General features: G+C 55.8%; 1 protein-coding gene across 3 annotated transcripts in view; it reads left to right on the top strand.

Moving 5' to 3' along the window:
- The window catches only part of INPP5A (inositol polyphosphate-5-phosphatase A), a 176,150-nt gene that overhangs the window by 87,983 nt on the left and 64,853 nt on the right, over nt 1-23,314 (top strand). For all 3 annotated transcript variants that reach the window (XM_017659853.3, XM_073240094.1, XM_073240095.1), the window contains exon 5: nt 19,775-19,838. In XM_017659853.3, coding sequence (XP_017515342.1) covers nt 19,775-19,838 — 64 coding nt within the window. The remainder of the gene's footprint in view (nt 1-19,774; nt 19,839-23,314) is intronic.

Genomic DNA, 23,314 nt, shown 5'->3' with positions numbered 1-23,314 from the left:
TGTGGAGCCGGCTGGCCAGGTGCCTGCTTCAGGACTGCCCTCAGCCCCATCCCGGAGACACACGTCCCCCTGTGAGAGGACGGCCGCCTGTCGTGGGTCACCCACGCATTCAGTGCCCAGGGCCCATGCAGAGCTGCATCCTGCTGTCCAGGAGTCTGTGTCATCGGTGCTGGGTGGTGGAGGCTGCCCCCCTCGCCTGGAACTCTCTGAAGTGCTGGCTGGGCCAGTGCCTTCAGGCTCATGAGCTCTGGGCGAATCCCCCACCAGGCCTGTTGGCACAGCAGGCCACTGGAACAGGGAGCGGGGAGCGGGTTAGGGTCCACACCCTGTCCTTGTGGGTGTCGCGGCAGTAACAGCCGACAGTGCAGAGCCTCAGCACTTTCCTCTGGAAAGCGCCCTTCCAATGTCTCACATCCCGAGGCGACACGGGCCCCAGAGCACAGGTGAGCCATCTCTTAGGTGCATAAGGTACTGTGCTTAAGTTGCCAGAGCCCACGTTGCCCATCGATTTTGTATCTGTTACCTTTCAAGAGACCTGATTGCTGATGACTACTGTGGAAACAAGCATTGAGATTTGGGGTTTCGCTCATCATGTAATTGTTTTTGTGGTTAGAGGGCAGGAGTGTCATAGCCACAGTATCCCATACTCCCATGCTTGCCTTAAAATTAAAGAATGGCGTGCCTGGTTTTATTCACTGTTTTCTTCCATGTTGTGATTAACTTTTAATGCATCATGTCATCATAGTTCCCACCTGTAGGCGGAATAATCGGAGCTCCAGGCTTTTGGTCTAGAATGCCCCACGCAGGCACACCTCTGGGAATGTGCAGATCTGTGCCGTCCCTGCCGGGCTCTTGAAGGCCTGGGGAGTCATTACACGTGACCAACTGTTAGGCCCTTTCTATGTGCAGGTGGCGTAACTCCCTCCTTTACAGAGAGCGTCCGACTTGGACAGTTGAGCACCGGAACACCTGTGGCTTCTCCCAGAACGAATTAGCCAGAGGTCCAGCCCTCTGCCGTGGCTCCCCTCTGCCTCCTGGCCACTGTGCAGAGTGGACCAGTGTCCCGAGTCCCCAGAAAACCCTGAAAGGCCTGCCACGCAGCACTGAAGCATCTTTCAGACGGAAATTGTTACACCGTGCTCTTCATCTTGGAATTAATGTGGGGTTGTCGGTTTTTATTGCTGGTCTAGTGGATGAGGTCCAGCCGTTGCAGCTGCCCCGCGGGTGCTGTGCAAACCATCTGCAGCAGGCCCCCCATTGCAGGTAGGGTCAGGTAGAGAAATACCTGTGCAGAGTTGTCACACGTACTGACCTAAGTCGTGTGCTCAGCGCGCTGGGGTCATCAAAGGGCAACGGCGATTTTTTTGGTGTGATTTTGTTATTAACCTTCAGTCCCACCCTGCCACTCAAAAAAAAGTCTGGGTACAGCTTTCCAGGCTGGGGCCGAGGTTCCCTCTGCCACTGGCTGAGCTTTGTGTGTCTGTTTATGAGACCCAGTAATGTAAGGATGTGGTCGGGCTTGTCTAGTAGATGCCGCTGGACAAGCCCAGGACTGCAGACGCTCCCACTGGGACCCGGACGGCCACACTGCAGCCCCTCTGGGTTGGGGCGGGGCTGTTTAATAGATGTCGGCTCTTCTTGCAGCCATTGTAATTATTTAAAGGGTTTTCCAAAGAGAGAGAACAAATTGAATCAAACCATAACTGTTGTATCTCATTCTGGAGTTAAGTGTATTTTTTAAAACGTGGGCCTTGTTTAGAGGCTCCTCCCAGTTTTCATGTATTATCACAATAATTGAGTTTGTAGCTAGAATTAAATTTATCAAATTGTGTTATCCTCTTTAGAAATTGGATAGGTACCCTGGCAGGGCAAGGCAGAAGCTAATCCGCTTTGCTAAAGCCTCCAGGGGCACCGCACAGCAGGACCGAGGCGCTCAGACACCTTCCTGTCACCCTGGACACGATGTAATTTCTCCTCAATCCCTTGTGCAAATAATGACATTTGAATCGAGCATTAACAGGCTTAATTACTTTAAAATTGTCATTTTAATTTACACTGATATAGTATTGATCATACAAGCAGAGATTAAGCTGTTCAGTGGAGCGGATGATGGGGAATTAAACATTAAAGGGTCCTCGAGGGGCCGCGCGCTGCCCCGCGAGAGCCGGAAGAGGGATGGTGTTTCTCGGTAATGAACTGGCGGCATGCGGGGACATGAATCTTGGGCTCTTGGAAAGGGGGAAATAATGGGGTTTGGGAAGCATTTGCAGGTCATTCATTCGCTGCCATGCGCCAATTCTCCAGTGATTCATCCGCCTCACCAACATTTATTTATCCAGCAAATTCCGCTCTTTGACCTTTTGCTAAGTACATTGAACGTAAGTTTGAGTGGAAATTTTTCAGGTGTAACTTTTGTAAGTATTTGTTATTTTTTTCTTATTCTAAGTAACAGCAAACAAAATTATTCAGTTTTTCTAACGTTCTTGTGTCTAGAGTCCCTTGCGGAGGTCAGTGGGGTGCTGAGCAGGAAGTGGTGAAGGCCGATGGGTAAACGTTTGCACGGGGCGGGGGTTTCCTAACAGCCCCTGGAGCGATGGCTCAGAAATTCCAGAGGCAGGTTCCAGGTTTAAGTGTCACTGGTCCCCTGTTTAGACAGAATGAACGAGGGCCGTGGAAACGTGGCCCTTTGCCTCTCCTTTCGGCTCCTTTGACGGCCCCTTGTGATCGTTATGCAAAGCTGCCCCTGTAAGTGTGCAGATGGGCCACGTGGGGGAGGCCCCGGCGGGCAGCGTGTGGCACGGTCCTTCTGGCTGACGTCAGAGCACATCACACCGCCTCACTCTTCAGAGGCTGTGTAATAAGACTGAGGTGATTGAGTTTATGGCTCCGTAGGGAATGATGACATTCTTGATCAGTGTCCATAATGGCATTATTTTAAGCAGCAGGCTAGAGGTTTAATTAAAGCATGATCGGGGAAATGAGAAACGCTGGTATTTCTCCTCAGGTGAAGCATAAGGGCTTGTCATTTCTCCTCAGTGTGACTTAAAAGCTTGTTGTCGTTTTATGTGCCCTTTGAATGGCTCAGGGATCCCCAGCCCCCAGTGGCAGCTCCTCGGTTTACTTGATTTCTGTTCACTTCCTTAGAAACAGCTGTGCTCTGATGTCACCACCTCACCTTGCTTTTTGCCAGGATTGTTCTAAAACCCCGGCTGTGATTTCCCCATTTCGTAGCTGGGGAACCCGAGTCAGTGGAAGGGTGAGAAGCGGCCGGGAAGCAGGGCCAGCTGGGGGCCACGTCGGCCAGACAGCGGGCACCAGGCGCAGCCACCTGGCTCCCTGCTGCCCACGCAGATGGTAATGGGGAGACGACATGTGTTCTGTTCATCACCTGTAGCTTTAGCCTGGCTGGTGCATCTTCACAGAGAACAGGAGTGTGCCTGAGGGCCTCTTCCAGAAACCAGAAGTGCCGAGTCCTAAGGGGGACAGTCCAGGGACAGAGGGCCATGCCCCCGGAAAGCAGGGAGAACCGTGGCTGGTTCCTCTCACGAGCTTGCGAGAGCCTGGAGGGTGTTGTTAGCATGATGGTTCCCCACCAGGTGTCTGTGTGGGACCTGCCAGCGTGGGCTGACGTCAGGGGGGCCCCCATCCTCTGGGGTACGGAGAGTGTGGCCCCAGCATTTCCGAGAATCGTGGGCAGTGACGTTTGCGAGGAGGCAGGATTTCAGTGCTGGAATCCTGGATGCTGAGCCCAGAGCAGCTTGTCTGCCGCATCCTGTCCCCCTACCCTAGTCATGTGGTTTTCCCGTGGGCATCCGTTATTTCACGCGGCCCCCAGCTCTGGCCCTGCAGTGTTTTTTGCCAGCTGTAGTTGCTGGCACCCCCTCAATGGCTCCTGTCAGGGAATACTCAGGCCCCAGCCCCTGTGGCCTCTGTTCCCGCCCAGCAGTCTCACCATCCTGCCGTCTCTGCATGCAGCGTGGCTCAGCCTGCCCTTCCTGGCCCTTCACGGTCAACCCTCGAGCCCCCTGGGGTCCTCTGGACCCTCCTCAGTAACCCCCAGGCTCACAGGCCTCCTCCCGGAAAATCCCTTCTCTCCTGAGCCTGTGCCCACCCCCTGCCCTGTCTGTGCCCAGCCTTCTGCAGCCCACACCCCTGGCCAGTACGGACCAAGTGTCTCTCCTCCCCCACTGCACTGCATGTGTGCCAGGGCCCAGGCTTGCTGGCGTTCTCTCCTGCACAACTCTGTGGCCAGCGGGCAGGCAGGATGCCCTGGCATCCCCAGGCATGGAGCAGAGGGGGGGGGGCTCCCTGTGCCATGCCCCTCCCTCCCATTGCCTGGGAGTCATGCTGTCTGTTGTGGGGACTCCGCATCCCCACTGGCCTTCTGGGAGCGCCCACCACTCCTCCAGTTTTCCCTGGTGCCTTCTCATCCCCAGCAGCAAACACATGCCCACATTTCCCTCTTTTTATGGGAAAACCCTGTCGGCCCCATACCTCCCCTATATTCTTGGTCCTGCGGAAGCACTGTTTCTCTTCTTTCTTACGGGAAATGATGGACACTCACAGTCAGGATAGCCACGCCAATGTGATGGGTGCGCCCCCACTGCGGGCTTTGTCGGTAGGCCTCATTCCTCTCCAGGCCGTTCGTGGGAGATGGGTCTCCCTGTAAAGGCTGACTGTGATTCGGCCTCGGAAGCCGGGTCAGGAGAGGAGGACTTTCCTCCAGCCTGTGGGAAGCGTGAGGCAGCCCGCCAGCCTGCCTGGGATGTGCAGCGAGGGGCAGCGGTGGCTCGTGGTCACCTTGGGCGCTCAGTGCAGTGACTCCTACCAGATCACTGGGGGATCGACTGAGAAACAGCAGTGGAACGCCTGCATCTGCTTCCGAGGCAGTGAGTCTTGGCTGCATCTTCATTCCAGGATGGGCCCAGGCCCCATTCGAGGTGCTGCTCGGTTCTTGGGCCTGGCCGGGGACTGGGGGCAGCAGGAAATAATGGCTGACGTTGCACTGCCAGCACACTGTCCTGTGTGCTGTACACCTGCCTCCATCGAGGGCATAGGTGACCTGCAAAGCAGGTCCTGCCGTCAGCCTCCCACGGCACCACTGAATTCTTGGGCGCCAGGGTTCGGAAAGGGCAGGTGGGGTCTGGCTCTGCAGGGTGGCTTTGAGAGTGCCATGTGCCCTCTCAGGGCGCGGGGCCAGAGGAAGGTCAGGGTTGGGTGAGTTGACCTGGATGCTGGTCCTTTGTGCTGGTTTTCCGGCTGCACACAGACGCTCTGGGGGCTACCTCCTGGGACCCTGGACCAGTGAAGGACAGACGGGGGCAGCGGCTTTGACAGGCACTGTGTGTGCAATCTCTCGTCGGCCTTCTTGCAGGAGAACTGATCTGTGGCCAAGTTTTGTGGACGGGGTAGCTGAGGCTTTAGCACTTCCCTGATCACGTGGCTGAGATGGTGGTACGGTGGCCACATGGGGAGCCGAGCGTGGGTGGGCAGAGGAAGCATGCGTGCCGCTGAGCTGAGAGGAGAGCCCACAGACTGGGAGCCGCTCTTGAAGAGCTAACAAATGAGAGTTTTCCAGCGTACAGAAGACCTCGGCACACCCATGCAAGACTGCCGGAGCGCCACAGACTGGATGGGACAAGGCCACGCGCAGGCAGGTGGGAGTGAAACTGAATGAACCACAGACGAAAAGGATGTTTTAAGAGCTGCTGTGGGAAAGGGCAGGATCTCTTCAGCCTTTCAGGATCAGGGCAGCAGTTACCCCGGCAGTGGGAGCGGGAGAGCAGAGCCGCAGGCCCTCAGCCCTATAGGGAAGCTGCAGCGCAGGGCTCTGTGTGCAGAGGCACCTTCCACGTGTGAAGGTGGAATGGTTCCACTCACACGGGACCAAAAAGATCTGTCACCACAGACCCACAGACAAGCCAGTAAGTGGTGTTCATGCAGAGGTGCAGAGAGGGACGGAGGGCAGTGAGAATGTGCGCGCAGAGCGAGGGCCCCAGGAGGCCCGGACCCATGGTGTGCAGGTGGGGGCGCGAGGGGGCCCGGCTCCCCCACCCGACGGGACCCTGGAGATGAGCACGGGACCCGGCTCAGGCCTGCCTCGGAAGAAGGCTGCTGCTCACACTTCTGTGGACCGGGGACTGAGTTAAGTTACCTGAAACAGGTAGCGGGCAGTTTCCCATTATACCTGAAATTCAGAATTCAGTTAAATCTTTTCAGTAGCATGTTATGTGGCCTGAGCTTTCCCAGTGGCAGGAGACATTTGGTAAACAGCTTGAGTTCAGTGTTAGCCATCTCCTAAAGTACTTTAATTATCATGTGTCCATAATGCATATGACGTGTCTCCCTAGAACATTTGTAATTGAAAAGCTAATGATTTTTGGAAGACAAAAGAGCTATTTTAATTATGATGCAAACTCTCCACATAATTTAATTGACATTAAAGTCTATTGATTTACTTTTGAAATCATTTAGATGTGGAAAAATGACTTAATAAATTTCATAATTAAAGCTAGTTATTTTAAGACTATTTTCCTGTGCTCATTACTGAAAATTTCAGTTTGCACAGTATGTGTCATTGAGAAGAGCATTCACAGTGCAAGTGCATCTGGCCTCAAAGGTAGTGAGGTGCTGCCAGCTAAGGAGCGACTCAGGGTGCTGGCAGAGGGACCCTAACCCCAGCTCTGTGTCCTTCCCTGTTGCTGCTTGGGGCAGGAGGCTCGAGGTGGATTTTGTGGTGTTGGGCTTCTCTGCCTGCCGTCCCTCACAGGTAAGATAGGTCCCAAGAGCTGATTGGTCCCCACCTTGTTGTCAGGTATCAGCCCCTAAAGTGCACCAAGTCCGGTAAAAGTGACGTTTCACTTTGGAAAAGGAAGGTCCAAGGTAATCTATTGAAGAAAAGCAAGCGATTGCCATGTGGAGAAGGGGCCTCTGGGGTCATGGGCTGATACCCCCATTCTCCAGCTTGGCCCCTGAGCGGCTGTGGGACCGCCTGCCAAGCCTGGGCAGCGAGCAGGATGGCGGGAGACAGCGGCATTCCCTGCTTCCTCTGCGCAGACAGTGGCAGCTGCCCTCTGGCACCTTTAATTCCGTCACACACGTGCTGTTCTCCACACCTGTGAGGAGAGCCAGGCATGTCACAAGCCAGAATCCCTTCCAAATTGACCACTGGTGGGACCCCGGCCCCCATTAGCACCTGTGCCGTGGCGGGATCCCGGGGTCAGTCCCCATGCACCCCGTGTGCCAGGCGAGGCCCCATGGCCGCTTGCCCCTCCCGCCTCCCAGCTCCTGGTTCTGTCCTCCCTGGCCACCCTTTGCCCCACTGCCCCTCTGTGTCCCTTGGCTGCCCCTTGGTGGCCTCTGCGTCGGCTCTTCTGCCTGCTCCCAGCAGCTTCCTGGTGTGGTCCTGCGTCGGCCTGCAGCCCTGTCCTTTGCTGTGTGGCTCCAGTTCTTTCTTGGTGAGCTTGGCATCCCTGTGTTGAGGACTGTCCATGTGCTGACTGCCCAGACCTTTGTCCTGGACTCCGGGCCCGAATGTCTGGCTGCCCCCATGTCTCTGCGATGTCCCACACCGTCTGACCTCCAGCCAGCCCAGGGCCGGGCGCACCGCACCCCCCACCCCCCACAGCCTTCCGGCTCGGGTCCGTCCGAGCTGCCCTGCGGGTTCCTGGGCCGGTCTGGAGTGTTTGCCCCATGCTCACATTCCTCCTGTCAGGGCATCCTAGGAGCAGAGACCCTGTGTTCAGGAACTGGCCCTTGGTGCAGAGAACGAGGTCACCGTCCTGCATGCCCTCTCTCAGGACACTTCCTGGAGGCCTCGGGCGCCTGAGACTGCGGCACCGAGCAGGTGCCAGGACTGCCCGTGGGGTGGCTGAGTTCCCAGGAAGGCTGCCTCCTCAGCCGGCGGTGACCTGCTCCCCGGCGAGGCGCCCTGTGCGGAGGTGTGGCACAAGGTAGGCCAGAGGGTCTGGCATTCTTGCTCGTGACCAGCACCCTCCAGCTGACGTGCCTCCCCCGGGGCTGTGCCCCTCTCCAGACAGACGGCCGTGGCCAAGGCCATGGTAACGCTGTCTGGTCGCATCGCCGTCGCTCCTCTCTGTGGTCATATGAAATGTTAACAGGCATATTAATCTGGTGGATTTATTGCAGGCCACGAGAGATGTTAAGTGGCTGTTGCGTGGAGTGTTTACCCTCCCTGTCAGGATGACTTGTGCCTGGCCCTTCGCTGGCTGCCTAAGTGGGGACACGACAGCCAGGGCTTCTGACAGGGTTCAGCACCCCAGCGCACAGCATGCCAGCTCCACGAGCACGCTTTATAAAATGCTCTTTAATTCAGGGGCAGAATAGCATTAACTTTGTAAGTAGATGAACACAATGGACAAGCAATTTAATTAACTTATAATGCCGGCTGTTGGACGGGAGACAAAATGAAATTATATGTGCATCTCTCCAGCAGGCAGCCAGCCTGGAGAGGGGCTTGTGGTGAGGGTCATACAGGGGGACACCTCTGGCCATCACTTCATGTTTAGCCCCAGAAGCTGAAATTGGAAAGTCAGTGCTTCGTAAATAAGTCAGCTCTCATTTCAGATGGTTGCAGGGCTGCTCCGAGAGGCAGGACAGCTCTCATGACAGTGACATGCTAAATGCAGGCTTGCCCGCCGCTCTCCTGGGCGATACCGGAGGAGCTGGCAGCAGTGCCGCCTCATCTGATTAGATCGGCCGCCCGTGAGTTTATTATACAGGAAAAGATCAATGAAACTCTACATTGATTTTAACAAAAGCTTTGTTTCATTTATTATTGTTTATAATCTAATGAATGTTATAGTAGCTTTGCTTTGATTTATTACTCAATCTATTAAATTGTTTTAAAACCAGGAGTCTTGGGGCTTACTCTTGTGAAATAGTTGTTCCCCTTATTGGTAAAAAGTGCGTGATTTTTTGCAATCCATCTTCTTGGAGGCACCGTGAAGACGCGCGGTAGGTGGTCCTCTGAAGCCTGGGTGAACGGTCCCCCCCTGTGGGTACCTGCAGCCCCCGTCTCCCTTCTTTAACCAGGAGTCTGAGTCAGATGTCTGCATTGTACCAGACCTTGTGACCAGATCACCTTCAAGGAGCTTCCCTCCCCTCCCAGTAAAGAAGGCAGACAGTAGGAGGGAAACAAGCATGTAGCCAAAGTGGGCTGCCCCCTGAAGGGCCGTGCTGGGGCTGGGGAGGCTCTGCACAGAGCCGCCAGGAGGCTGCCTGGAGGAAGCGCATTTCCATGGAGACTCAGTGGCGTGGGTCATGTGAAGCTGAAAGATGGGCACGCCCTCATGGCAGCAGAACCAGGCCGAGGGGCCAGTGTGGCGGGCTTCGTGAGCTGGGGTGGGGTGAGGGCCAGTGCTGGAAGTCACTGGAGCAGGGAAGTGACACGATCAGATTGCTTGTGAAAGGTCCCCCTGGCATCAGTGGAGAGGCTGAGGGGCAGTGGCAGTGAGGAAGCGGGGTTCCTGGCCTGGCCTGGAGCAGTGGGAAGAGAAGCAGGTGGTTAGGGGTAGATGGTGCCTCTATAACCCGTGGCATTAATGGTGGGGTGGAGGTTTGGGGCAAGGGCCTCGTGGTGGGGGTGGGAGCAGCCGGAGAATCTAGAGATGCGGTTTCCGGTGGCAGCGTGAGGCTGAAGGATGTAGCAGTGCCCCGAGTGCGAAGAGCTGGGACTCCTTATGCGACACCACGTGGGCACTGCGCACCTCTGGGCCTTTAAGTGGAGGCCCAGCACTGAGCACCTGAGAGCCGTCCGCTGGAAGGCTGCAGGGGCGAGGCCACGATGGGAGTGCGGAGGGGAACCTAGCAGATCCAGGGTGCCACTAGGTCACCTGGAAGAGGACAGATTCCAGAGGGGCAGGGCGTAGGGTACAAAACCCAGGAACACAGGTGCCAAAGGGGGAGGGAAGGGCAGGTGTCCTGCTGTCACTGTGAAGGAGAGGGTCATGAGATGTAGCCTTTGGATTGGCAACTGGGAGGCCACTGAAGACTTGGCAGAGAATAATCTCACCAGGGTGGTGAGGACAGATGAGATGGAAAGTGATGAAAGACTCTGAAATGCAGAATTAGTGAACAGAACCCAGCAAAGTATAAAAACACGTCATGCCATGATCCAGTTGGGTTGGTGTCAAGAATGCAAAGCTGGCTGAACATTTTAAAATCTCTAAAGCACTACACAACTCTAACCAGATAAGCACCAGAAATGCCCTACGATCCTCTCTGCACCTGGGCAGCCCTGCCCTCTCCCCAGCACAGAGCCCCTGGCTCAGACCTCAGACTCCTGTCCCGCGGCACGTGCACAGCCCTGATGCCCACCTTCACAGGCAGCTCAGAAATGTCTCTCCTGCCCAGGCGTCGATCCTGAACTTCAGACTCATGACTCCAGCTGCTTGCATGGCGCCCCTGTGTGGATGGGCAGCCGGCATCTCAGCATGACAAGCCTGCCGTGCTTCCTCAGTTTCCACCACGTCCCACCCCTCCTGCAGGCTCTTCTGCCTCAAGAAATGGCTGCTCTCTCCTCCAGCGCCTCTGGTCAGGCCCCGAGAGCAGCTTTGACCCTCCTGTTCTTTCATACCCTGCTTCCAATTTATCAGCAAACCCCATTTTCACTTAACACCGCTGCTCCCCCATCACCCTGCACTCTCCGTTCCAGCACCCATAGTCTTCTTAACACGGTCGGGCGCTTTTGTCAGAACGGAACCAGAACTCCTAGCAGTGCAGCAGGACAAAAAGCAGAAGGGAGGGCAGAGGGTAGGCACGGTGACAGAGAGACGAGCTGAGGCAGACAGTCCTTCCTCGGGATTGTACGGGAGGGTCTGCGGTGATCATGACTAGAAGTAAGCTGAGCAGAGTTGCTGGATATAAGATTAATGTACAAAAGTCAATAGAATTCATGTTCACTAGTGACAAATAGTTCTAAACCAACAGTGGTTTAAAAATATTTTCTAATAGCATTGAAACTAAAAGATACCCAAGAATATAACTAACCAAAGGATCTTTAAAACCTTTATGGAGAAAATTATCAAACTTTATTAAAAGACATTTTAAGAGACCTTAATATATGGTCACAGATACATCATGTTTATGGTTTCCCCAAGTCAATCTGTTGAGTCCCTGTGTATAAATCCCAACCCTGGCGGTCTGTTCGGATATAATCAGGCAGTGGTCATAAAGCTTCGTGTGGAGATACAAAGAACCAAAATAACAAAGGCAGTTATGAAGAAAAACAAAATGGGGCACTTAGGCTACTAATGATCAAGAGACTATAGAGATAATATAGGAAAACTGTCATCAGACAGAGACCCATGGAGCGGGGTCAAGAACCCAAGAATAATCCCCAAATAAACGGAAGCATGACAACATGAATAATGGAACACCTGACAGCCAGCTGTCCGTCAGGAATGAAGTAACCAGATTTCACCTTGTGCCATACCCACAAATAAGCCCTGTTACTGTAAAAAACCTAAATGGGGAAACCGCAATCTTACAGCTTTTACACAGGAATATGGAGAATATCATTGTGGGGTCAGATTAGGAAACTATTTCCAAATAAAATATAAAGACATAAACCATAAAGGAATATATTGATTAATTTCACTACTTTAAAAATAATAATGTTCATTTAATGCAAGATTCCATAAGAAGATTGATGAGACAAAGAGGGAGAAGTTACAGATGAATAAGTTAATTCCTTATTTAAAGATTTTTTTTAAATTAAAATGAAAGGAAGGTAAATAGAAAAATAGACAAAAGATATGAACAAGGATTTCACAGGAGAAATCTAAATTGCCAAGAATGTTAAAAAATGCTCAACTGCCCTATAATGAAAATGCCAATCAAAACAACAATGATGTATAATTTCACTCCCATCCAACTGGCAAAGATCAAAGTCTGCTGCCACTGGGTCTCAGCAAAGATGTGGAACAACAGCTATTGTCCCTCCGGCTGGGGGGCCATCACGGCAGTAAGGAGCACCTACACTGTGACCCAGGAACTGTGGCCGCACATACATACGTGCAAATCTCATACATATGCGCATGCAGGTTTGTATCTCACACGTGCGCTCAAGGACACCATGTGAAGATTTCGATTCTAGTATCAGTTGTAATAGTGAAAATGTTGGAAACAGTCTTTATGTCCAACAGAGGAATGGGTAAAAATTACAGTGCTTTTTATATTGGATCGTTAAGTAGCATTAAAACTAAGCTAAACTTACATGTCCCAACATGGAGGGTCTCCAAAGTGTAAGTTGGTTGGAAAACAAATTTCTGAGGAGGAAAGAAACAGGCACTCGTAATGCCGGGCTCTGAGCCTGACCACACCTGGCCTCGGACCTTGGTCATTGCTGTTCTGTTCGTGACAGCAGCCCCCTCTGGGGAGAGAGGACAGTGGACACCTCTGAGGCCACCGTGCAGCTCAGGGTCATTCTAGGACGTCAGCTTCCACCTGCCGTGTGCACGGGCCCCAGCCTGTCCCCCGTGCTTGTTGTCCTGCCCTCCAGACAGCCCCTGTTCTGAATCTGCTTTTATTATGTTTCTCCTTTTTTGATGTCTGGACATCACATTGTTTTGTTTTTACTCCGTTTGGTTGTGTTTTCCTCACCTTGGCATCGTGCCGTATGAAGCTTGCTCGGCATTGCCTGTGAAGCCCCCTGTGGTTTGCTGCGATCTCTTTTCCTTGCTGCATAGTATCCCATTGTAGTGCCAGTGCAGATTGTATTCACCCACCTTCGCGTCGTCAAGCCTGTGGTCGTTTTTAGTCTGTGTCTCTAAGTGCCAGCCCTGCATTCCTGTGTGTGTCTCCTTGGAGTGCCGGCTTCTCTGAGCAAGGTCTGTGTAAGCATGTGCTTGTGTGTCGGTCGGTGCAAACTAGCCGTGAAGCCGTGGGGTCTGCATTCCTGGGACACACCCCGCCCCCCTACGGCCTGCGTCCTCAGTGCCCCTGGGCCACTGCGCCTCACCTCTCAGCGTCTCTCATTATGAGGGGGACGCAGCGTATGAGAGCGGACTCGTGCTCAGTGTGCCCTTCGGTGGCTCAGCCTCTCTCCTGGGTTCTGGAAGTTGCTCTCAGAGTGGGGGTGTTTGCAGCCGACCCGAGAGGATGACAGGCTGCCTGCCGGGCATGGCTGGTTCTCGGTCTCCATCACACTGACCGCACGTTCTCATACCAGGCCCGTCCTTCATCCGGGGGTCCTTGTCCGAACAAGCCAGGGACAGAGCTGGGGGAGTAGAGCGTGAGGATCATCTTCACTCTCCGGACTGAGAGGCCCCCGGCCACGGCTCCTTCAAGCCTGCTGAGTCTGACTGCTAACAACTGTCCCTCTCTGTGCTGTTCAAACTGGAAGATTAGTTGTCAGCAAGGTCTTAAGAGGTTTGGCTCTGTTCATCAGTCCATTTATTTTATTTATTGCAACAGTAACGAGTTGCAAACACTTTATGCATAGAAACAACATAATGCTGTCCCATCTCAGAGGAGCCAAAGGCCACCGCACCCTGTGCTGTGTCCCATACCTGCAGTTGGCCTTCCAGGTGAGCAGAAGTCCTGACTGCGGACTGGGCCCCCATCCCTGCAGCAGCTGGCTTTGCAGGGCCCCCCCCAGCATAGGTCCCCTGAGAGACACGTGGGTCTGGTCCTGGTGCCCTTTGCGGGGAAGGCACCCGCCGTGGGGGCTCACAGCTTTTAGCAGCGGTGCTGAGAGGGTTGGCAGCCGATGATGCGGCCTGTCACCACTGTGGAGTCACGCGTGAGAAGCACTGTGTGCTTGCCCCTTTCGTGGCATCTGGGAAAGGAAAATGTGTCCCGATGTGCCTCTCAATGTGCAGTGGATTTGATCTGAGTGTCAGAACTTTCTGTTTCATGGAAAAGCAGGCCGGATGCAGGAGGCCGGCGGGTTAATGATGTGTGCTTTGGCTGCTGACCATATTGCAGGAGTGACAAATTGCTGGCCGCTGATTGGTCTGCAAACAGGGAGTGATGGAGGCCTTTCTGATGACTAGCTTGTCATCTTTCCCCGTCGGCTCTGCTCCACCCTGAGTCGCCCCCAAGTCTTGGGGCAGCTCCATCAGGAAAGTGGGAGCAGGTGACATCTACGTGCTTGACAATACAGGGCGTTTGCAGCGACCTGCTGCTTCCCGTTCGCATGTGTGAGGAGCGGTCCACACCCCTCGTTGTCCTGAGCTGGCTGTGTTTGTGGGGTGGGCTCACTCTGTCAAGCTCAGCTCTTGGACACAAACTGAGGGGCCAGGTGTGGCCGTTCACCGCACTAGCAGATGCCCATGCCCGCCGAGGCTGAGAGCGGGTTTTAATAGTGCGTGCAAACACTTGGTTCTCACCAGGCTCCCGAGGCAGCTGGAGTGGGTCCTTCCACGGTGGGTGCTGATTGCACGCGTGCCTGGGTGGCCGTGGCCAGGCTGTGACCGTGCTCTGAGAGACACGTGCTGACGTGGGGCCTTGACCTCCCGGACTGCCACACACTCCGTTCCTGGTCCGCATCCGCCCCGCTCTTCGTCCTGAGGGGCTCGGCTCTGTCGAGTGAATCCTGGCTTCTCAGAGTCCATCGCTGCCCCAGGAGGCCCCAGGGCCACCCTGCCACGGCGGATCAAGGGCTGCGGCCCTGCCTCAGCTGTTCCGGCAGAAACGTACCTGCGACTGGACTACGTGTCACTAATGGAGAATTAATAGGTACTCTTGACAGTTGGGTTTATAAATATGTAGAAACTATTTTAATTGTTTTTCCAAAACAGGCCAAGAGTCAATATTCTGAGACACGACAAACACTGTAGATGGGTGCCGTGGTCGGGGTGGGCAAGTGAAGGCTTCCGGTCGGCAGGCCCGCTTTCTCTCCAGACATCGTCCAGCCTGTGATGAATGAATGGGTGCCTGGACTGTACTGATACCGTAGGTCAAACACCGGACAGCTGGGGCGGGACTCTGACGTGAAGTATTCATCAGCGCTGATTCTGAGCTCTGAGTCCGTCGCGGCGCCGCCCCGCCCTGGCAGCCCCTTCTCCACCCGCCGACTGCAAACTCACGCTGGTGTGTCGCCTCACCCCAGCGTCTGCAGCGCCCTGCTGCTTCCAAATGCTCCCTTTACCTGCGTCAAGCGACAAATACCCCCCGGAAGGGTTGACGTCAAGGGAGCAGCTGTTGGAGCTCGCCCGTGGGGTGCAGGCCCACCGTGCCCTTTCTCGGGTCTCTGTGCCGCCTGTGTCCCCCCCGCCCCACCCACTCGGGGCCTCCACTGTCCTTGTCAGGAAAGAAGCTGACACGGCTGTGCCACTTGTGCTCCGTGAAGAGGCCTCAGCTCCCCTCCTGAGCAGATTCAGAGCAGATGCCTGACGAGGCGGGCAGTGGGTGGCATGGGGCAGGTGGGCGGGCAGGTGGCAGCGGGAGGTGGGTGGTGGCTTGCCCACGGCCCCTGCAGCGGGAGGTGGGTGGTGGCTTGCCCACGGCCCCTGCTCCTGCTCTGTGGTGAGCCCACCGGCCCTGAGTGGATGCCCGAGTCCCCACTGTGTGTTTTTTAAGACCTGGTGGCATCACGGATCACTCAGTCCTGGGATGTAAGGGACAGGGTGCTGACCGTCACTGACAGCACTGTTCTATGAATTTGAAATTGATGAGAGAGTAGATCTTATGGGTCCTCATCATATGAAAACAAAATTTTAACAGGGTGGAAGAACTGCCTCATCACGGCAATTGTTTGCAGTGCATGGAGACACCCCAGACCTCGTGCACCTGAAACTCATGCAATGATGCGGCTTGGTCATATCTGAACAGTGCTGGGAAAAGGATGTGGGAACGATATTTCCATTTTGAGTAAAATACCAGATGGCAGCTCCCACCTGGGCCGAGGCACGGAGGAGGGCGGGGGATGGTTGGGTCTGGGGCCCAGGGTCAGGCCCATGAGCATGCAGCCCCACTTCCCAGGGGCGGCGACCCCGGGTGTAAGTCCTTGGCCTGCACGCGAGGATGTGGACTCCATGTTCGTCTGGAGCTCCTCCGTCCCTCCAGAGGCCCCGTGGCGTGGCAGCCTCCCGAGCTGCCTGCATCCGGATGGTGGTCAGGATGCAGGGCAGGAGGCCTGTGGCTTTGGCACATCCCTCCATCAGGCACTCAGCATGTGTGCACATGTGTGTGGGTGTGTGTACAGGGTCAAAGCGTGTGGCCTGGTTGAGGGCGGGATGTTGTGAGCTGCTCAGCTTTCCCCACACTGTGCAGCAGGGTCAGTGGGGTGGAAGCCACAGCCCAGCAGGGGCTCGAGTCCAGGGCCAGAGCAGGCAGAGCTGTGTTGAGGCTGGCTCCGAGAGCACGCTCAGGCACATGGCCGGGGCCAGCCAGGGGCCCTAGGGTCCACTTCGTATTTTCTGGTGAGGTGTCCTTACCATGAGTCCAGCACCCTGGTCTTACCCAGACCTGCATCCCCAAGGCCACACATGTGCAGACCCAAAGTGAGCAGTCCCTGGCTTGTGCCTCCATGGGTCCTGCTGGCCCTTCATCAAGTGCACCTTGCTGGCACAAGAGGGCCTTGTCTCTGGAGAGCCAGGATGGGGCCTGTGCACGCGCCTCTGCAGGCCAAACTGGCTCCTGCGTGCCGCTGCTCGAGGGCGACTGTGCTGCCCTGGAAGGGGCAGGGGGCCTTGGCCCTCTGCTGGCGTCGGCTCCCTTGTCTAGCTTCCAGGGGATGACCTGGCTGTGGCTGACCCTGTGGCTCCTCGGGCACTGTCCCCCTCGTGGGCACCTGAGATTTGCCAAGTCAGGAGGGGAGGTGGTCTCTTCTGGCTTTTCACAGATATGTTTTTATTAATCCTCGTGTGGCAAAACCGTGGTTGGAACCGAGGACACTGTTGTCTCTGTGCCCATGGCATTCCCAGGGGGAAGTAGGCCACCCAGCTGCCAGGGCCGGGCCTGTGGTGCGGCCACAGGTGCAGAGACAGGCAGGACCTTGATCCAGCACCTGGCCGGGCCCCTGCCTGGGCACGAGGGTGCTCTGAGCCCCAGTCAGCTGGGCTCAGCAGATGCCAGCCTTTGCCCTGTTGTTGTTCTGAATGGAGGAGCTCTTAGCCCGGTCAGAACACATCAAGAATCACAAGTGTCCATGCCCTTTGACCTCTGACTTGCAGCATTTGGAGTCCAGCCTAACAGAAGGCCAGGGGTGCAGCATCATCACGGGAGACACCACAGTGACAGCGAGCAGCGGCAGGACGGCTGGGAGCGCGGGAGGATGCCACAGTGTCCCCGGGATGTAAAAACCCTGCCAGAACCTGTAACTCCAGGACTGCAGCGACCTGCTGGGGGCACATGCTGGAGTCGGGGTGCATGGGGTTTGCACATGTGCCTTAGGTCATTGCCGTGCCACCCCTGTGGGGACATGTGACACTGCCTCACTCCCCACCCACCATCTGGACCAGCTGGCATCATGGGCATTAAGCAGGGCCCCACATGTGACAGCATGCCGGTGGTGTGTGCCTGGCAGGCAGGAGCCAGCAGCACAGGCCTCCGAGTTTGGGGACCACAGGGAGCCGCCCCACAGCAGGCTCTCAGTAGGAGCGAATGGGGTCCCTGGGGCTTAAGGTAATGTGCGTGTGCTGCCCGCACTGTGCGCAGGAGCTGTGGCTGCTCTGCGGGAGTGGACGGTGGGGAGCCAGACCATTGGGAAGCCCTGGTGTCTTCGGAGAGGTGGCAGTGGAGGGAACAAGCAGGGGCTGCGTTGTAAGGTGGGCTGGGAGGCGCTGAGGTCCCCGGCGAGGGAGAGAGGACAGGACACAGACTACTGCCCGTCCCTGGGGGTGGGGGCCAGGGTGCCCAGGACAGGTAGTTGGCTACGTGGGGCAGAGGGAGCAGCAGAGACCGCACAGACTCACAGCCATGGGAGTGGACCCCCGCGCCGGGGCAGGCCAGGTCCCTGCATGGTGCAGAGCTTGACGGCCAGAGCGGGCAGCAGTCCTCGAAGGTGGGCGCCCGCGCTTCTGGCAGTTGACCCGTCTGCTGCCGACTGCGCCTTCGCCAGGAGGAGGCAGCGTCCGCCCTGTGTGAGGCGCGGGCCACATGTACGCACACCCGCCCCGGGGCCTCCACCTGCGGGCGGACTGTCCTGGGAAGTGTGGCCTGGGCCAGTCCATGCAAGGAAATGACCTGTGCACTTTGAGACAAGAATTGACTGATTCTAATACATTGTTTTTAAACCTATAATTATTAAAATAAGTTCATTTCCCATCAAAATTCATGCCGTGGTAAATTCAGCTTATCTGCATAATGAAACGTTTAACATGGGATCAAACAAATGGATTATCAGAAAGATGGAAGTTGATCTGCCACAAACTCCTGGGAGAAGTGGACACTGCCCCCGTGGTGAGGTCACTGGGCTCGGGGGCTCGGTCGGCCTGAGCACCACGCAGGGCTGTCCCTGTGCAGAGGCTGGAGAACACGCACACGTGGACAGAGTCCTGGACTTCGCCAGCGCCGTCCTGCCCGGAGCTCTGTCCCCGAGGGCCTCTCCTCAGGGTGGAATAGGAGACTTGGAAGACTTCCTCTACTTAGGTTGCTAGATTGCCTTTTCAATAAAACACTGAAGGAAGTAAATACTGCAGATGGTTCTGACCCAGCATGTGGCTTGAAACTGGCCTTTTGAGGAGCCCTGACACAGGGAAGGAGGTGGGGGCCACATTCTTTTGCAGTGAGCTCAGCAAATTCACAGGTCCATCATGGCTGGTGCCTTAGCAGGAGGTGGACAGACGCTTCTGCCTCTGGGGGTCCCTGCGGGGGAGGCCGTGTCACACATCTGCGGCAGGCATCCCTACCCAGAGGCCTCCAGGGGGTTGTGGGCACCGACTGAGACCAGGCCACAGTCACCGGGGCCTCGGCCGCCCCTGCTGCCCAGCTGTGCAGAGCATGCCTCGAGCCGGCCAGTCCCCCTGTCCCACCGCAGCCCTAAGTGGCGGGGTAAACACAGCAGCTCCTGACTTCTCTGGGTCTCATTCCTGCCCTCGCAGCCCTTCCCCGTCCGTACCGACTGAGCAGCCCTTCAGCACTTAAGCCAGCCCCCCTCCAGGCCCCAGGCCCTCCCGCAATGGGCAGCACAGGAGACGTTTGTATGGGATTCGGGGAACTTGATTTGGGCTTTGGTATTGGCAGTCCTGGCATCGCTGCTGTTTTTGTTCAGGGAGATACTAGCTCTGCTGTTATGGAGGGGAGGATATTCTTACAGGAGGTCCACTCGGAGGTGCTCGGACACAGAGGTCACGGTCACAGCTACTTGCAAATGATTCTGCGAGAAACAAAGTATGTGTGTGTGCATGAGCATGGATGTGCATGGGTGTGCGCACGTGTATGTGTGTGTGGTGCTCATGGTGTATGCATGTGTGCATTGTGTACGTGTGTGTTGTGTGCCACACGTTGCACAGTGAAGCCATGGGCAGGTAGGCCTGCCTTGCAGCCCATGACAGAGCTGAGTGCCCAGGCATGTGGCAGCAGTCCCGCTCTGCCCACACTCACCCTCACCCACAGCCGAGGCGAGACACGCCAGAATGTACATCTGTGAGAGGAAACGCCTCCCTCACCCTTGGCTCTGTGGGCTCGGGCTCAGTGCCCAGGTGTTGGTAGAAGATGCGTGACTAAGCCTCGTCTCAGTGACTATGATCAAGTTACAGTGAGTTAAATTCTTACTCAGCTTCAAAGGAGCTTCCTGCCCGTCACTCAGAACGCTTCAAAATGCCTCCAGTGTGGCTCTGACCTGATTCTCTTTTTTGCTTTGCAGGCTTTGGGAAGCTTTTACTTTCTTCATGAATCCTTAAAAAACATCTACCAGTTTGACTTCAAAGGTAAGACTCCGTGCTGTCCTTGGCCGTCCTCTGGAACGTCATGCCTGGTGGTCTGGCTTTTCCAGTCCCTCCGCCCTGTCCCTCTGAGAGGTCTGGGGGGTCTGGGTTTGACTGAGTCACTCGCCAGCCGCCACCCACCAGGGACCTCAGATGAAAGCCTGGCTTTCTGGCTTCTCTGTTGAGATGACCAGCCTGGCCTGCTCCTCTGCCCGCCCCTAGCCATCCCCCCGTACTGCCTGCCCCTGCCACCCCTGCTCCCAGGACAAGGCTCGGCAGGCAGCTCTGGTTTGCTGCGATAGAGCCGGGAGGGGAAGAAAGCCGCCCCCTGTGCGCTCCTGGCGAGTGTGGGAGGGTGGAGGGCGGGAGGCGAGGGCAGCACATTTCCAGCATGCCTGTGGCAGTGAAAAATGTCCCACGTCAGTGGGAACACATCACATGTCTGTGCAGGGAGGATGCACCCTGAGGTGCTCCGGTGACACAGCCGTTGTCTCTGGGCCTTAGGGGCTTCTGAGCCTCTTACCCCAGATCTGCGTCATCCCGACATCCGCTCCCTTCAGACCATGGGGTGTCTGTGCATTTGTCTCCCGTTGGATATCTCTCCATGTTACGTGTAAATTTTTCTGAACAGCACTTAGGCTATTGAGCCAGATCACATTAATTTGAGATGTCATTAAAGTTGTAATAACTGAGGAGAGCAACTAATTATGTCACTTTGTTCAGATTCATTATCTTTGCTCACTCGGGAGACAGATCACTTCTTACGGAACTGAGAAGCAGTCCTTTCTAAACTGCCCGAGCAGCGATTCTATCAATACCGGGGACGAGACCGCAGCGGCAGGATGGCTTTTCACCGGGCCCGTGGCCTGAGGAGGCTTTGCACACGTTTAAGCACAAGCCTCTGACTTACCCACGAAGGGACTTGGTGGCAGCAGCCAAGCAGACCTGGGGCGGTGGGCCAGAGGCCAGTCTCCCCTTGGTCCCAGACACCAGCCGTGAGTGCACTGTGCCCTCAGGCAGCAGAGCTGTGAGTGCGGCAGGCAGAGGGAGGCGCCGAGAGGGGTGCTCCAGCAGCCAGGCCCCAGGGGCCCTGACCTCGGGCGTGGACGGCAGCCGACACTGTCGGACCTCTCCCCTTTCTAAGCAGTGCGCTGCAGGCACATCTTATTACTTAGTCTCTCATCAGCCATGAAGTACCGGCTGGCCCGTGGCTCACTCCTTACTGCTGCTTTCGTGTCCGTTTGACTCTGGAACCTTACCGGGGCCCCTCTGTGAGTGACAAGAGCACCAGTAGTGGCAGATGGCAGTATGTGCTGCGTGCTGCATGTCAGGGCAGGTGTCAGCTCCGGAGGTGCTGTGCCACACACAGGCGCACGCGGGCAGGGCCAGGCTCTTGGGCAGGGTAGACTGCCCCCCCCCCTACTCCACAGCCCCTGCTTTTCAAGGATCGGTCTTATAAGCCTTGAATTGCAGCAAAAGCAACCTAGGCTTTGTGAAAAGTTTGAATAAACTTTTAAAGAAGAAATAGCCTGATTTTTAACAAGTAAGTACCTAGTCAGAAATCTCAGGATTCCTAGAAGGTACAGATGCAAAAGGGTGTGAGAGGCTCTGGTTTCTGGTCCGGCATGTGGAGACCTTGGGGGTCACCGTTCCCGTCTGAACAAACTAAGACACATGACTCTTCTTAGGCCCCTCAGAGAAGCGAGGCCACAGGGCTGACTGCTGCCCTGCCCTGGAGAGACAGGCAGAGCTGGAGAATCCCAGCCCAGCGGGAGCAGGCGTCTGGGGCTGGGCAGGCACGAACAGGCGAGGCTGGTTGGCCACGTGCAGAGGCCGGGCCACTGGCCTGAGAAGCCGCCGGGCACCCTGCCTCGCAGAGGCCCACACCACGGGGCTCACCACCGGAGCCCCGCCCGCTCATCGTGAAGAATGAGGGGAGGCCCCTGTGCTTCCGGCAGCCGGGGGAGAGAAGCTGTTTTTTTAAATGTGCCCAGAGCACTCTTTTCTTCGACAGCCTGTCCTCAAGGGAAACCACTGCATCAGAGCCCAGCCCCTTGTGGTGGGAGATAGACGACTCCAGCCCCCTCCCCTCTTCCCGCCGCACCCAGGGTGCCACACGCGGAGGCTGCAGCCCAGGGCACGTGGCAGCTGCAGGACTAGGACCCAGTCCTCGGACTGTAGGTCCTTGTCTTCCCACACGCGCATCAGCACACCGTCGTGGTGAAGTGCCAGGACAGGTGCCCCATGAGGCGGAGGCTTTCTGAGAAGGAGCCTCGGTGCAGCCAGACAGGAACAGGGCATCGGAGGACGCATCAGCCTCCGGCCCTACAGGAACCGCAGCCACCTCCTTGCCAGAAAAACAAGGGCCCACCCGAAAGGCACAGCACCAGATTGTTCATGTTCTGCTCTCAACAAGGATTACAAGGCCTGCTGAGGATGAAAATACTGTCTGGAGACAAAAAGTGTGCGTCAGAACCAGACCGTTTCATAGATTTAGAGCTGTCGGACTGGGAGTTCAGGGCAGCTGTGATGAATATGCTAAGGTGCTAACAGAAAAAGGGGACAGCATGCAAGAACAGGGGTAACAGAAACGCCACAGGGGTGGGGGAGGGGGTTGTAAGCACCCTGCACTGCTTGTGAGAGAGAGAATGATGCTTGGAAGCCGGCTTGGTTTCGTTGTGAATGAATATTGCAAACTGCGGTGACCACTAAAGGTTTTTAAGTGAAGTACAGTTGATGCAGTAACAGAGGAGGGAAAACGGAGTCTTGAAAAAGGCCCAGTTAAACCTGAGAAGGAAGAAAGAGGGCAGGAAACAGAGAAACAGAAGCAAGGCAACAAATGGGGAGGCGTGTGTGGACGGCACCGCCCGGGCCTGCCAGCCACCGCTTTGGTGTCAGTGGTGTGAGTGCACAGAGACCGTCAGAGTGGTTGACGAATAAGAGCCAGCTCTGCTTTCTGCTAGAAACCCACTTAAAACAGACACACGCAAAGATTAGAAGTGGAGGGATGGAAACGATAGGCCGTGCTCACACTGATGAAGAGAGAGCTGGAGTGGCACAGTAACCTGGGACAGAGCAGACTCCAGAGCAGAGGGACTTGCCGGGGCTAAGGGTGCATCCATCCCCTGAGGATCAAGAGGACAGCGGCCTTTCATGTGTGTTCCCCTGACAGCACAGTGCCAGCATACCTGTGGCACAGACCGAATGGGCTGCCAGGGGAGAGGGGAGTCCACAGCCACAGGTGGAGGGGATGTACTTGAGCTCTGCACCATCCATCAGCTGGACCTGATTTTCCTCTGTAGGCCACGTCACTCAGAACCACAGGACACGCAGTCTTGTCAAGTTCACGTAAGCATTCGGCAAGGCGGGCCACATTGTGGTCCCCAAAACCCCCTCAACAAATTTAACAGAATAGAAACCATTCGGACCACAGTGGAATTTAACTAGAAATGGGTAAAAAAGATAGCTGGAAAAATCCC

Source organism: Manis javanica, chromosome 7, assembly GCF_040802235.1.
Source record: "Manis javanica isolate MJ-LG chromosome 7, MJ_LKY, whole genome shotgun sequence".
NCBI classification, from domain to species: domain Eukaryota; kingdom Metazoa; phylum Chordata; class Mammalia; order Pholidota; family Manidae; genus Manis; species Manis javanica.
Note: the sequence above shows the minus strand (reverse complement) of the source record. Positions and strands in the feature narration are given on the sequence as shown.